At 49.9% G+C, this 16289-nt stretch overlaps 1 protein-coding gene across 1 annotated transcript in view; it reads left to right on the top strand.

Annotated features, from left to right (window-relative positions):
* The first annotated feature begins 286 nt into the window (after positions 1 to 286).
* TEX264 (testis expressed 264, ER-phagy receptor) overlaps positions 287 to 16289 on the top strand; it is a 37637-nt gene continuing 21634 nt past the window's right edge. Inside the window, exons 1-2 of the mRNA XM_075321641.1 lie at positions 287 to 659; positions 4941 to 5162. Of these exons, the coding sequence (XP_075177756.1) occupies positions 393 to 659; positions 4941 to 5162 (489 nt within the window). The 5' untranslated portion in view covers positions 287 to 392. The remainder of the gene's footprint in view (positions 660 to 4940; positions 5163 to 16289) is intronic.

The raw sequence follows: 16289 nt of genomic DNA, 5'->3' as shown, positions 1-16289 counted from the left end.
GGTGCGGGATTGTACCTGCGTTACCTTAGTGTGTGACACATGTGTCCGGTCACAGCTTTATCACAGCTCGGATACTTATTTAGGCTACTTTATCATTAGGGCCACACAAATACGAACTACAAGTCTCAGCAGAGACAGGGGTCAGAGGCGGTGACGGGGTCAGAGGCGGTGAGGCGCAGGCAGCAGCCTGGTCCTGTGTCCGTCCCGTCAGGAGGTGTCACTTCGATCTTCCCGCCTTTCTTAGTCAGCGCGCGGTCACCTGATGCGGTGACGTCAGAGGGCGGTCACATGACCGTGTGTGGCAGGTACGGGCAGAGCGGGGACAGGTAGTGACAGCCGCGGCTCCTGCTCCGCTCTCAGCCTCCTCTCGCCGCTCCCCCGCCGTGTCCGGGATGGGCGCTGTCCCGGAGTGGGTGCTGATCTCCCTGATCGCCGCGCTGGTCGCCCTCCTCCTCCTCACGCTCTTCGGGCTGGCCGTGTACTCTGGGCTGCTGACTGAGGTGGAAGTGAGAGCCGGGCCGCCCCCCATCCGCGGGGTGGTCGTGGCCTACAAGTTCCGTGTAGGGCCGTATGACGAGAGCGGGAATCTGTACACGGAGAGCGTCAGCCTGGCGCCGAAACTCGTGTCCCTAGGAGTCTACTACGATAACCCCATGAAGGTGAGGGACGGGGGCTGCCACACTGTGTGGAGGGGGGACGAGAGCTACCACAGCCTATGAAGGAGGGGGGATGGGGGAGACCACTGTGTATGGAGGGGGCTTCTGTATATGAGGGGGGATGGGGGAGACCACTGTGTATGGAGGGGGGATGGGGGAGACCACTGTGTATGGAGGGGGGATGGGGGAGACCACTGTGTATGGAGGGGGGATGGGGGAGACCACTGTGTATGGAGGGGGGATGGGGGAGACCACTGTGTATGGAGGGGGATGGGGGAGACCACTGTGTATGGAGGGGGCTTCTGTATATGAGGGGGGATGGGGGAGACCACTGTGTATGGAGGGGGGATGGGGGAGACCACTGTGTATGGAGGGGGGATGGGGGAGACCACTGTGTATGGAGGGGGGATGGGGGAGACCACTGTGTATGGAGGGGGGATGGGGGAGACCACTGTGTATGGAGGGGGATGGGGGAGACCACTGTGTATGGAGGGGGCCTCTGTATATGAGGGGGGATGGGGGAGACCACTGCATATGGAGGGGGGGTGGGGGAGACCACTGTGTATGGAGGAGGCCTCTGTATATGAGGGGGGATGGGGGAGACCACTGTATATGGAGGGGGATGGGGGATGGGGAAGACCACTGTGTATGAGGGGGACATGGGGGAGACCACTGTATATGAGAGGGGATGGGGAGACCACTGTGTATGAAGGGGGGACACCACTATGTATGAAGGTGGGGACTGGTGAGACCACTGTGTATGGAGGAGGGGACGGGGGACACTACTATGTACGAAGGGGGGACACCACTATGTATGAAGGTGGGGACGGGGGAGGCCACTGTGTATGGAGGGGCATGGGGGAGACCACTGTATATGAGGGGGGATGGGGAGACCACTGTGTATGAAGGGGAGAGACCACTGTGTATGAAGGGGAGAGACCACTGTGTATGAAGGGGGGACACCACTATGTATGAAGGTGGGGACGGGAGAGACCACTGTGTATGAGGGGGATGGGGGAGACCACTGTGTATGTAGGGGGGACACCACTATGTATGAAGATGGGGACTGGGGAGACCACTGTGTATGGAGGAGGGGACGGGGGACACTACTATGTATGAAGGGGGGACACCACTATGTATGAAGGTGGGGACGGGGGAGTCCACGGTGTATGAAGGTGGGGGGGATGGGGAGACCACAGTGTATAGAGGGGGGGGTGTGGGAGGCCACTGTATATGAAGAGGGGAACAGGGGAGAGACCGCTGTGTATGGAGGGGAGACCGCTGTGTATGGAGGGGAGACCGCTGTGTATGAAGGGGAGAGACCGCTGTGTATGAAGGGGAGAGACCGCTGTGTATGAAGGGGAGAGACCGCTGTGTATGAAGGGGAGAGACCGCTGTGTATGAAGGGGAGAGACCGCTGTGTATGAAGGGGAGAGACCGCTGTGTATGAAGGGGAGAGACCGCTGTGTATGAAGGGGAGAGACCGCTGTGTATGAAGGGGAGAGACCGCTGTGTATGGAGGGGAGAGACCGCTGTGTATGGAGGGGAGAGACCGCTGTGTATGGAGGGGAGAGACCGCTGTGTATGGAGGGGAGAGACCGCTGTGTATGGAGGGGAGAGACCGCTGTGTATGGAGGGGAGAGACCGCTGTGTATGGAGGGGAGAGACCGCTGTGTATGGAGGGGGGGGATAGGGGAGACCGCCGTGTGTGGAGGGGGGGATGGGGGAGACCGCCCTGTGTGGAGGGGGGGATGGGGGAGACTACTGTGTGTGGAGGGAAGACCACTGTGTATGGAAGGGGGGACTGGGAGACCACTGTGTATGAAGGGAGAACAAGTGAGACCACTGTGTATGGAGGGGGACTGGGAAGACCACTGTGTGTGGTGGGGGGAATGGGGAAACAACTCTGCCCTGTCCCTCGTCTCCCCTCCTTCCTGCGGCCGCTCTGCCCCGTCCCTCGTCTCCCCTCCTTCCTGCGGCCGCTCTGCCCCGTCCCTCGTCTCCCCTCCTTCCTGCGGCCGCTCTGCCCCGTCCCTCGTCTCCCCTCCTTCCTGCGGCCGCTCTGCCCCGTCCCTCGTCTCCCCTCCTTCCTGCGGCCGCTCTGCCCCGTCCCTCGTCTCCCCTCCTTCCTGCGGCCGCTCTGCCCCGTCCCTCGTCTCCCCTCCTTCCTGCGGCCGCTCTGCCCCGTCCCTCGTCTCCCCTCCTTCCTGCGGCCGCTCTGCCCCGTCCCTCGTCTCCCCTCCTTCCTGCGGCCGCTCTGCCACGTCCCTCGTCCCCCCTCCTTCCTGCGGCCGCTCTGCCCCGTCCCTCGTCTCCCCTCCTTCCTGCGGCCGCTCTGCCCCGTCCCTCGTCTCCCCTCCTTCCTGCGGCCGCTCTGCCCCGTCCCTCGTCTCCCCTCCTTCCTGCGGCCGCTCTGCCCCGTCCCTCGTCTCCCCTCCTTCCTGCGGCCGCTCTGCCCCGTCCCTCGTCTCCCCTCCTTCCTGCGGCCGCCCTGCCCCGTCCCTCGTCTCCCTTCCTGCGGCCGCCCTGCCCCGTCCCTCGTCTCCCTTCCTGCGGCCGCTCTGCCCCGTCCCTCGTCTCCCTTCCTGCGGCCGCCCTGCCCCGTCCCTCGTCTCCCTTCCTGCGGCCGCCCTGCCCCGTCCCTCGTCTCCCTTCCTGCGGCCGCCCTGCCCCGTCCCTCGTCTCCCTTCCTGCGGCCGCCCTGCCCCGTCCCTCGTCTCCCTTCCTGCGGCCGCTCTGCCCCGTCCCTCGTCTCCCTTCCTGCGGCCGCTCTGCCCCGTCCCTCGTCTCCCTTCCTGCGGCCGCTCTGCCCCGTCCCTCGTCTCCCTTCCTGCGGCCGCTCTGCCCCGTCCCTCGTCTCCCTTCCTGCGGCCGCTCTGCCCCGTCCCTCGTCTCCCTTCCTGCGGCCGCTCTGCCCCGTCCCTCGTCTCCCTTCCTGCGGCCGCTCTGCCCCGTCCCTCGTCTCCCTTCATGCGGCCGCTCTGCCCCGTCCCTCGTGTCCCTTCCTGCGGCCGCTCTGCCCCGTCCCTCGTCTCCCTTCCTGCGGCCGATCTGCCCCGTCCCTCGTCTCCCTTCCTGCGGCCGATCTGCCCCGTCCCTCGTCTCCCTTCCTGCGGCCGCTCTGCCCCGTCCCTCGTCTCCCCTCCTTCCTGCGGCCGCTCTGCCCCGTCCCTCGTCTCCCCTCCTTCCTGCGGCCGCTCTGCCCCGTCCCTCGTCTCCCCTCCTTCCTGCGGCCGCTCTGCCCCGTCCCTCGTCTCCCCTCCTTCCTGCGGCCGCTCTGCCCCGTCCCTCGTGTCCCTTCCTGCGGCCGCTCTGCCCCGTCCCTCGTGTCCCTTCCTGCGGCCGCTCTGCCCCATCCCTCGTCTCCCTTCCTGCGGCCGCTCTGCCCCGTCCCTCGTCTCCCCTCCTTCCTGCGGCCGCTCTGCCCCGTCCCTCGTCTCCCTTCCTGCAGCCGCTCTCTGCCCCGTCCCTCGTCTCCCCTCCTTCCTGCGGCCGCACTGCCCTGTCCCTCGTCTCCCTTCCTGCGGCCGCTCTGCCCCGTCCCTCGTCTCCCCTCCGTTCTCCGGCCGCTCTGTCCTGTACTTTGCCTCCCCCTCCCTCGGGGCTATTTGCCGTGCGTTCTCTGTGTTGCGTGTGTAATTGCGTGTCATTAGGCTTTTTCTGGTGTAATAATTTACACTCGGTTGCACCCAGGACTGGTGGGTACAGAGCAGAAATTCCAGCTCGTCCGCAGGGGCCTCCGGCTTATTATAGCAGCAGCTCTTCCCATGGGGCTGATGTACAAGGTCTCCAGGGCAGCATGAGGCACAGCGCAGGAGCACAGGTGCACAGCACTGCTAAGATGTAGATATCACCACGACTGTCACCCCAGATATGAGGGGTGATGGGGAATGTGGCCCTGGGCCCCAGCAGCTGCAGTAGACCCCTCAGAGCAGAAATCTCCAGATCACTTTCTGCAACCTGTACACCACTTGTCTTACCTACAGTTACCTTATGTCTTCTGTTCTAGTCACATCCACAGCTGCAGTCGAGATATATATGTTATATGTAAACATGTTATATGTAAACATGGGGAATATGGCAGGGGTCGAGGCTCCTCACTGCTCCATCTGTCATCAGCCCCAGGAGGTGCACTGCATTAATCTTTTATACAATTTATTACTCCCTGTTATCAGCCATTTCAGGCTGACAGAGGCGACTGTAGGTTTACTCTTACCAATTATGGAGGCGCAGTGTCCATTGTCTTCTCTGGGTTGTCGTTAATGTATTATCATTTTTTGGCAGGTCCCGGTGGAGTTCTGTCGGTACATTGTTGGCAGCATCCTCAGCGAGGGCGATGAGAAGCCGCTGCCCGATCACGTCCGAATATTTCGGAAACATGGCTTCAAGTTCTGCGTGTTGCCTGAGGTTAACCACGCTGTGATGGCCACGTTCCCCTATACGACCCCTTTCTCCATACAGTTGGCCACCACCAGGGTGCACCCCGCGCTGGAGAAATACGTCAAGGTAGGAGCGGGGCGCAGTGCATGCACATACATGTGGGGTACGCTTGTACATACAGCTGCACCTGACATGCACAGTTGTGGCCAAAAGTTCTGGGACGGTTGGTTTTCACATTTTGCAGCTTCGTGTTTACGCTCCTTTAGTTCGATGTTTCTATGGTTACTGAAGTCCAATTATAAACATTTCAGAAGTTTTTACACTTTTGTTGATAAATATACATGAAGATTTTGTAAAGACTGAATATTTCCAGCGCTGACCCTGATGTCTTCACACTTATGGAAAAAACTTATGAAATACTGATAATTTTACTTCTGTAACCATAGAAACATTCAATTAAAAGATAGAAAAATATGAAGCAGCAAAATGTCAAAAACAAAATTTGACGGTCTCAGAACGTTTGGCGACAACTGTGCATCATACGTTGGGCGCGTCTGCATGTGATGGTCTCGGGAACTAAGCTGGCTCCATAAAGGGCAGGTACCTGCTGGGTTATACAGCCGTCACCTGCTTCTAAGAGCAGCTCCTTATCACTGATGTGAACAGTAACATGCTGATGTCAGTCTCTATTGCAGCATTTCACTGATTGCTAAGTGGTTGTAGGGGGCCAATGTGCTATTATGGCAGCCAGGGGTCTTCTGAAGAGCTCCTGTCACTATCATCCTGGATAAGAGATGATAAATTATATGTATAGCAAGGTGAAGATGAAATAATCTCTAAAAGGCATAAAGAGGACACATTTCCTTTGTATTTTAGGCAAAAAAAATATGTTCCTCTTTTACATTTTAAAAATTACAAAAAGGAAATACGGCCAATGTAAAAGTTTGGGCACCCTTGGAGATTTGTGGGGTCAGATAACTTTGACCAAGGTTTCACACCTTAATAAGCCTGTTATGGCTTGTTCATAGTTAGGAAAGGCCAGGTCATACAAATTTCACAACTTTATAAAATCCCGGCCTCCTCTAACCTTGTGCCAAAACCAGTGCCATGGGTTCTTCTAAGCAGCTGCCTGGCACTCTGAAAATGGTGGAGACTCACAAAGCAGGAGAAGGCTATAAGAAGATGGCAAAGTGTTTTCAAGTTGCCCTTTCCTTATTTGAAATGCAATTAAGAAATTGCGGTTACCAGGAACAGTGGAGGTCAAGATAAGGTCTGGAAGACCAAACAAAATTTCTGTGAGAGCTGCTGGTAGGATTGGTAGAGATGCAAATCAGAATCCCCGCTTGACTGCAAAAGACCCTCAGAAAAAAATTAGCAAACTTTGGAATTGTAGTTACATTGTTCTGTTCAGAGACACCGCACAAACATGTCCTTCATGGAAGAGTCTATCAGAAGAAAACCTCTCCTGCATCCACACCATAAAATTCAGAGTCTAAAGTATGCAAAGGAACATCTAAACAATCCTGTTGCATTGTGGAAACAAGTCCTGTGGACTAAAGAGGTTACAAGAGAACTCTTTGGTCACAATGATCAAAAGTATGTGTGGAGAAAACAGGGCACAGAATTTCAGGAAAAGGACATGTTAATTGTCTCTTCAGTGAGGAACTCTAGTGCCACCCGCAAAGTATGAGATCTGATCTGGCTGTATGAGAGGCTAAGACGGGGTCTAAAGGGAAAACTATTTCCCTTGCGGACACTGACACACCATTCCAGCATGCCAGTGGTGAGGAGACTTTAAGCCACAATGCTCCTCTGGGAAATATGTAAATTGTCTCTTCAGTGAGAATAACTTCCCCTTTAGGCTCTGTGCGCACTGGGAAATGGAATTTTCTTGTGAAAATTCCGCATGTCCTCAAAGATTACCGCATCCGCGGTAAAAAACCGCGGGAAACCGCATCCGAAAACCGCATGCGGTTTGCCGCGGTTTTACCGCGGTATTATTCGCGGTATTGCCGCGGTTTTGCCGCGTGCGGGTTGGGATGTGCTTTATTGCATTCAATGCAATAAAGCACATTGAAGAAAAAAAAAAAAAGTCCCTTAATTCTGAGATAGTAGATAGACAGAAGAATAGATAGAGGGATAGATAGATAGATAGACAGATAGATAGAGGGATAGATAGATAGATAGACAGATAGATAGAGGGATAGATAGAGAGATAGATGACAGATCGCTGCATTTCCCACGGTCGGCAGTGAGTTCACATTACCGGCCGTGGGAAATGACCGGTAATTACCTCTGCTGTCTGCTGCATTCAGCCTGTCTGTGACAGTCGCGGCTGGATGTCAGCAGTGCAGGACCCTGTGGATTACGCCAGAGCTTTGTTTGGGGGGGGTTAATAAAATGGTGAACGAGGCTTGTTTGTTTTATTTAAAATAAAGGATTTTTCGGTGTCTGTGTCTTTTTCACTTTACTTACGGGTTGATCATGTCAGCTGTCACATAGACGCTGCCATGATTAAGCCTGGGGTTAATGGCGGTGTTCCCCCATCACCATTAACCCCTTGTATTACCTTGCCACCACTGCTACACGGTGGCAAGAAGAGCCGAGGACACGCCGGTATTGTCGCATAATACATGCGACAGTGCCGGGGCAGCTGCGGCTGATATTCTAGGCTGCGGGAGGGGGAGTGAGGCGGGGGACATTATCCCTGCCCCTCTCCCTCCCCAGCCTGAGAATACCGGGCCGCCGCTGTGTGCTTACCTCGGCTGGACGGTGAATATGCAGCGGAGCCCACGTTCTTTTTTTTTTTTCTATATTTCCGTTTTCTTTCTATGTGTGTTCTGTGTGTCTGTGTCTATGTGTTCTGTGTCTATGTGTCTGTGTCTGTGATGTGTGTGTGATCTGTGTTTGTGTTTACTCTCTGCACGGCTTCCTCTTCCTGTAATAACATCACTTCCCTGCAAAACCGCAAGCAAGTGATGCACATTACCGGAGGTAAACCGCGAAATACCGCAGGGAATAACGCAGGAAAACGCAGTGAACCGCACAGAATTTGCTGCCTGCGTTATTCCCTGCGGGATTTCATGATTAACATTGAGTCAATGGAGGGAAATCCCGCAGCGATGTGCGGAAAAGAAGTGACATGCACTTGTTTTTGCTGCGGGATTCCCGCAGCAAAACATGCAGCTGTCAAATTCCGCCCAGTGCGCACAGGATTTTTTTTCTCCATAGGATTTGCTGGTGATTCACTGCAGAGATGTTATGAACATTTTCTGCAGCGAAACATGCAGCAAATCCGCGAAAAATCCGCGGCAAAATCCGGTAAGTGCGCACATAGCCTTAGACAGAGTCTTAGCTTCTCATACCACCAGGAGTCACCAACCCGTCGCTCACGAGCCACATGTGGCTTGCCTGCTCCTGACATGTGGCTTGCCGACGGTCCCTAGAAATGTAGCTGTACAGAGCCGCGGTCTGTCTGTTTCTCCGGGACAGCGGTTATTGGTGGGCATCTGATTCAGGGCCCCCACGCTCTGAGGGGGCTTCAGCCTTTCAATCATAAACTTCAGTGATCGTACAAGTTCTGTACGATCACTGAAGCTTCTACAGTTGCAGAAGGACCTTTTGGTGACATCACAATCATGTGACTCACCTAAGGTCCTAGCACTGCTCTGCGGGAGTCCCCACACCTACACATATGCGGTGTCAAGGACCTGGAGACCCCGTCTCTATTCAAATGTATGCGTGTCCTTCAGGCGTGCAGACATTTGAACAGTGCGATGGCAGGACTGAGGCAGAGGAGCTCGTCTGTCTGTGACATATCGTCATCACCGGGGCTGCAGAGAAGAGGACGACGCACAGGTAAGCACTCCAGAGGAGCCGAAGAGGACATGTAGGCAGGGGTGTAACTACCGTGGTCACAGAGATCGCCACTGCGACCGGGCCCAGGCCTGCCCCAGCCCCTGATTCAGATGGATCTGTGTCCACGGGCATGCATGCAGCTGAAATACATCTCAGCACAGAGACCTGTTGGGTCTCTGCACTGCGATGTGCCGGCAGCCGATTAAGGCCATGAATATTCATTGTTCCCCACCCACACAATCGTGGGCATAGGGAGCAGAGAATATACTGACAGCTGCCAGTACTGTAAGTGGCCGCGCATCACAATGACGTCATGTGCTGCGCCGATTACACGCTGGTCAGTTGCCGGCATGCCAGTGTGGCAGGATGATGCTAGGAAAGCGCAGGGTAGGTGAGTATAATTTTTTTTTTTTTTTAACCGTGTGCTGGGGTGGGACTATGTACCAGGAGGATGGGGAGGCTGCGTACCAGGAGGATGGGGAGGCTGCGTACCAGGAGGATGGGGAGGCTGCGTACCAGGAGGATGGGGAGGCTGCGTACCAGGAGGATGGGGAGGCTGCGTACCAGGAGGATGGGGAGGCTGTGTACCAGGAGGATGGGGAGGCTGTGTACCAGGAGGATGGGGAGGCTGTGTACCAGGAGGATGGGGAGGCTGTGTACCAGGAGGATGGGGAGGCTGTGTACCAGGAGGATGGGGAGGCTGTGTACCAGGAGGATGGGGAGGCTGTGTACCAGGAGGGAGACATGATGGGGCCATATATCCCAGAATGGGGCCATATATCCCAGGTTATATCCATGATCGGGGATATGATATGTGATCTGTTTATAGTGTTGCGGTTTTTCTCCCTTGTATGTGGTAATATTTGGTTACTACATGGTCTAATTATGGTGTGGTGGGTTGTATTTGACCACTGTGTTGGTAAAATGTTATCTGTCATAGTGTTGCGGTATTTCTCCCTTGCATGTGCCTGTATTCGGTCAATATGTGGTGGTAATATGTTGTCTAGACACGGTGTGGTGGTATTTCTCCCTTGTATGTGGCATTATTGGTCTTGGTATAGTGGATTGTGTTGTGTCTGGAGGTCACTTTTTCTCTCTATCAATATGGGGAAGATTCTTTATTTCCAATTGTTTTTTCCTGTTTTCTACTGCTAAATTGGCTTCGACTATGTCTTCATCTCTACAATGTGGTTCTCGACCAACTTTCAAAGTCGAATGTGGCTCTCATGGTCAAAAAGGTTGGAGACCCCTGCTTTACACTGTCGAGGAACAACCATCCCGAAATGCCATGTCTGCAAATTGAGGTTCTGATCTGGCATAAATCCTAAGTTGTGATAACTCGTTAAAGAATCAGTTTTGACTTTTAGGATTGCTACCTCCAATAGGTGGCACTAAAGTTTGTTTCCTTCCTCACTGAAGAGACAATTTGCATATTTCCCAGAGGAGCATTGCGGCTTAAAGTCTCTTCACCACTGGCATCATGGAATGGTGTGTCAGTCTCGGCAAGGAGAATAGCTTCCTCAGGAAAAGAATATAACATTAAGCATTGGGGTGGATTAATCATGCTTTGGGGTTGTGTTGCAGCCAATGGCACAGGGGACATTTCATGGAATCCATGATTAAGCCCTCTACAGGGTGAAACGCGTAGGAAAGAGCTCCTCTGTCCTCATGTCTCCATGTACTATTTTATTTGATGGTAAGAAGATTTTTATATGAATAAAGAATTGTCATTTTATCTTCTGTAAGACGCTGGAAATATTTTTTCTATTTGCCTTCGTGATTACACACCCGGGCCAGGGTGTTTCCGTGCGTCGGGGGTGAGATCTGGGAGTGAAGAGGGGTGAGCTGAAAATCCTTGTTTCTGCAGAATTAATGACGTTACACATGTTTATTTCTGTTGTGTGTGTATTAGAAGAACAAAAAAAAAAAACTGAGAAAAAAAGACAAATTGTACCTCATTTCACACACAACTCCAAAAATGGACCAGACAAAATTGTTGTCCCTCTCACCTTTAATATTTGGTTGCACAGCCTTTGGAATAAATAACTGCAATCAATCGCTTCCTATAACCGTCCACAAGCTTCTTACTCCTCTCACCTGGAATCTCGGACTCTTCTTTATAGACTGGACCAGGTCGCTCAGATTTGAAGGCGTCTTCTCCCAACAGCAATTTTAAGATCTCGCCACATTTCTGCACCAGTAACCATGGTCCTCCCCAGATTGATTATACCAGACCCCATTTGTCCGCTTTTATCTTGGCTTGGTATCAAAATTGGGGGGAACTGCACTCTGTATTTTACAATTATTTATTTAAATAATAAAAATATGATGGGGTCCCTCGTATTATGATACACAGCCAAGATGACACACACACAGCTGGGGGCTGCAGCCTGTAACTATCTGCTTTATCTGCGAAGGGTATTAATATACAGGCACCCTACACCATTTTTTCCAATTATTTATTCATTTTTTACACCCCACAATCAATCACAGATGACTGCTCTCTGGCTGCAACCAATCACAGACAGTGTCAAGGAGGGTGGGCTGGGGAAGCAGTGAATATATATCAGAGCTAATGAGCGCACCTGGAAGTACTGTGAGAGCTGCGCGGAGACTCAGTAACTGTCCTGTTTTAATCTCTATTTTGCTTCCTTTCAACATTATATTTTTTTATACGTTTATCCAGACGTCCAAACAGTAATATGGACTTCCCTGAGCAGTCCATGTGTGGTTTGCAGTTCAGGTTCGCCCATCACTACACAAGACCCTTTCCCAGAAGGATCTTGGTTACTTGATGCCATTTTGGCAATCGGCAGTTTAGCTTTTTTCTGTCTGTGTCAGCAGCGGGGTCCTCCTGGGTCTCCTTCTCTATAGGTTTTCATTCATATGTCGATGGATAGTTCATGCTGACCCTGATGCCCCCTGACCTGCAGGACAGCTTGAATTTTTTTGTAACTTGATTGGGGCTTATCCACTTCCGCACTATCCCATGTTGCAACCTTTCATGAATGTTTCTGTGCCGTCCACATCCAGGGAGATTAGCTACAGTGCCATGGGTGGTAAACTTAATTATGTTGCAGCCCATGGACAAAGGAATATCAAGATCTCTGGAGATGGATTTGTAACCTTGAGATTTGTTGATATTTTTCAACAATTTTGGTTCTCAAGTAATCAGACAGCTCTCTTCTCTCTCTGTTCTCCATGTTTAGTGTGGTGCCCACACAATGCAAAGATTGAATCAACAGTTTTGGCAGCCCATTTTTGAGTGTTTGTGTGAAATTATATTCAATTTGCTTTTTTTTTTTCTCCTGTTGTTGTGTTTTTTTATTTTTTGTTTTTGTTCCAATACACCCTAAGGAAATAAACGTGTATGATAAAATATGTGCAAATGCAATAATTTTCTGAGAGAATTATCTTATTTTCTGGAACATTTTTAATGGTGCCATCTTTCGGCCGTGTGTGTATGTATATGTATGTATGTATGTATGTATGTGTGTGTGTATATACATGGTGGTTAGCACTATTATTTTGTCATGAGCAAGCACTCTGCTGCCTCCAGTCGTCAGGACAATTATACAATTGGCTGCTGATTAATGGACGAGGTGACAGCTGCTTTCGCTACTAAGTAGGTTATTGGGCACTTGACAGTGAGTGTGTAGTATATAAATTCCTGATTCCAACACACAGGTAGGTGGTCACTGCCAAGCTCTGCAATAAAGGAAGGAAAGCTATCTGCCACCACCAATAGTTTATACAGGTCAATTGGCTTGGCCTCGTGTGGCTTCAGGGATGCAGTTTATAGAGCAAGAGGAAAGACGCTATTACATTTTATATATTCAATCCAAAAGAAGGCAGTCTTTTATAAAAGATATACAAAAGATATTACAAAGGGGACAAAATAATACAGTATATACACTGCTGGCCAAAAGTATTGGCACCCCTGCAATTCTGTCAGATAATACTCAGTTTCGTCTTGAAAATGATTGCAATCAAAAATTCTTTGGTATTATTATCTTCATTTATTTTGCTTGCAATGAAAAAACACAAAAGAGAATGAAACAAAAATCAAATCATTGATCATTTCACATAAAACTCCAAAAATGGGCCAGACAAAAGTATTGGCACCCTTAGCTTAATACTTGGTTGCACAACCTTTTGCCAAAATAACTGTGAACAACCGCTTCCGGTAACCATCAATGAGTTTCTTACAATGCTCTGCTGAAATTTTAAACCATTCTTCTTTGGCAAACTGCTCCAGGTCCCTGAGATTTGAAGGGGCCTTCTCCAAACTGCCATTGTGAGATCTCTCCACAGCTGTTCTATGGGATTCAGGTCTGGATTCATTGCTGGCCACTTTAGTAGTCTCCAGTGATTTCTATCAAACCATTTTCTAGTGCTTTTTGAAGTGTGTTTTGGGTCACTGTCCTGCTGGAAGACCCATGACCTCTGTGGGAGACCCAGCTTTCTCACATTGGGCCCTACATTATGCTGCAAAATGTGTTGGTAGTCTTCAGACTTCATAATGCCATGCACACTGTCAAGCAGTCCAGTGCCAGAGGCAGCAAAGCAACCACAAAACATCAGGGAACCTCCGCCATGTTTGACTGTAGGGACCATGTTCTTTTCTTTGAATGCCTTTTTTTTCCCTGTAAACTCTATATTGATGGCTTTTCCCCAAAAGCTCTACTTTTGTCTCATTTGACCAGAGAACATTCTTCCAAAACGTTCTAGGCTCTCTCAGGTAAGTTTTGGCAAACTCCAGCCTGGCTTTTTTATGTCTCAGGGTAAGACGTGGGGTCTTCCTGGGTATCCTACCATACAGTCCCTTTTCATTTAGATGCCGACGGATAGTACGGGTTGACACTGTTGTAACCACTGCGCACCGTAGATACAGGAACTTTCAGGTCTCTGGAGATGGACTTGTAGCCTTGAGATTGCTCATGCTTCCTCACAATTTGGATTCTCAGGTCCTCAGACAGTTCTTTGGTCTTCTTTCCTTTCTCCATGCTCAATGTGGTACACACAAGGACACAGGACAGAGGTTGCGTCAACTTTAATCCATATCAACTGGCTGCAAGTGTGATTTAGTTATTGCCAACACCTGTTAGGTGCCACAGGTAAGTTACAGGCGCTGTTAATTACACAAATTAGAGAAGCATCACATGATTTTTCAAACAGTGCCAATACTTTTGTCCACCCCCTTTTTATGTTTGGTGTGGAATTATATCCAATTTGGCTTTATGACAATTTTTTTTTTTTTTCATTGAAGACAAATTATATGACGATAATAATACCAAAGAATTTGTGATTGCAATCATTTTCAAGAAGAAACTGAGTATTCTCTGACAGAATTGCAGGGGTGTCAATACTTTTGGCCAGCACTGTACAGTTACATAAAATGGATAAAGAAAGTACTAGATCTGTGGTCTCAGGAATGGTGCTCATCATTATATAAGGGAGCTCTCCAATTGAAAATGGAACAATCCTACAATGAGCTGTATCCTCCAGCACTGAACAATGATTATAATTCACAAATCTGTATTTATTATATAAGAGTCGCCCCCACATACCTCCCGTTGGTGACCTCAGATTAGGGCAAGTCAATGGGATATGCTCGAGTTCCAAAGATTGACATCCCCCAACCTTAACCCCATTACGACCTAGAATGTACTTTTATGCCCTAGGTCACCTCCCTCCATTTAATACTGGCTCGCTCAGCGAACCCCCAGTATTCCCCGAACATGTCTGCTCATCTGATAAGAAGAGATGTGCAACTAACAGGCGCAAGAGGATCTCTGATCCACCCGCACCTGTTAACCAGTTACATTGCACTGTCAAAATCTGACAGCGCAATCTAACGCGCTCTGGCGGGGATTGCGCCATATCCCTGCCGCAATTGGTGGCCCCGTGACACGATCACTAAGCTCCAATAGGTTGTCATGACAGCGTGGGGTCATCTGATGACCCCTGTCACTGCCATAACTCACTTCCTTTGAATGCTGGCAGAGCGCCGGCATTCACAGGCGAACAGCATTTTTGCTTTCTGGAGGGATGCTGAATCATCACTATCAACAGCGAGAGAGCAGGCATAACGTCCCCTAAGGTGTCACAGGTAACAGTCTTGTGGTGTCCGGCTATAGAAGGTCACAGCGTATGGCTGTGCAAACTGCTCTCTGACCTTCCATTATTCCTGCTTGTTGTGTTTGGTATCCTATGTATCTCCTCTGCTTGGTTTTCATCCCTTTCCTTTAAAGGCCCTGTGGATTTCCTCACCTTTTCAGCTGTTTTTCATCAGCACTTCCCTTGGTGTCTTTATATACTCTCATTCCCCCTTACTCCGTGCTGGGGTTAGATATAATACCCTTAACAAGTCTTCAGTGCAAGCAGTTGGCTTGTATACATCTGGAGAATCTTTGTGGTTGTTTCAGTTCCTCTCCCTGAGTCATCTATACATAAGTTATTCGTTAACTTTCTCCCTGTTTGTGATCCCTGTGTCTTCTCTAGAGCTTAGTGGGGTTGACTAAGTGCTCATCCCATCTGCTTCCTACCTAGGGTCAGGTATCCGTTTTGGCACATAGGTTCGGAATCTATTTAGGATGGTGAGAGAATCCAGAAGCCAGCGGTAGGTTTGGTTAGGGGTCACCATCTCCCCCTTCTCTAGACACAGAATTTCCTTTCCCTGTCGCCATTCACTTCGTACTTACCCATACCTAGCGTGACATAAGGGGACTAGTAAAATCAATAAAAAATAAAAAGTTTTTAAAAATGTGAAAAAAACAAGCAAACCCTAAGTTCACATCACCCCCTTTTGTGCTTCATTGAAAATAAAACCATAAATTAAAAAAGCAGCAACTCATATTTGGTACCAGAAGTATCCCATCTATCAGAATATAAAATCAATGTGATCGGTAAAGAGCATAGTTCGAAAAAAAAATAAACCGCCGGAATTAATTTTTTTTTTTTTTGTTCCGCAACATTACATTAAAAAGCAATAACAGGCGATTAAAACTTTGCATCGCCCTAAAAATGATGTAATTAAAAACCTCAACTCAAGATGCAAAAAAAAAAACTCACGCAGCCCCAGATCCTGAAAAATGAAAATGTTAATTTAATTTAATTTTATTTATTTTATTTTTTTTTTTTTTTTACAAATTTCTGATTTTTATTTTATTTTTTTCACCACTCAGATAAAAGTAAAACCATGTTTGGTATCTATGAACTCATACTGACCTGGGGAATCATACTGCCAGGTTAGTTTTACCATGTAGTGAACATTGTAAATGAAAAAACAAAAAAATAATTGTGAAATTGCACTTTTTTTTTTCCTTCAATTTCACCTCACTTGGAATCTTGTTCCTGTTTTCCAGTGGGATATAAATAGGAGTAGGGAGGGGT

This window comes from Anomaloglossus baeobatrachus, chromosome 8 (genome assembly GCF_048569485.1).
Source record: "Anomaloglossus baeobatrachus isolate aAnoBae1 chromosome 8, aAnoBae1.hap1, whole genome shotgun sequence".
Lineage (NCBI taxonomy): Eukaryota > Metazoa > Chordata > Amphibia > Anura > Aromobatidae > Anomaloglossus > Anomaloglossus baeobatrachus.
The sequence above is the reverse complement of the archived record's forward strand: the minus strand, read 5'-3'. Positions and strand labels throughout refer to the sequence as shown.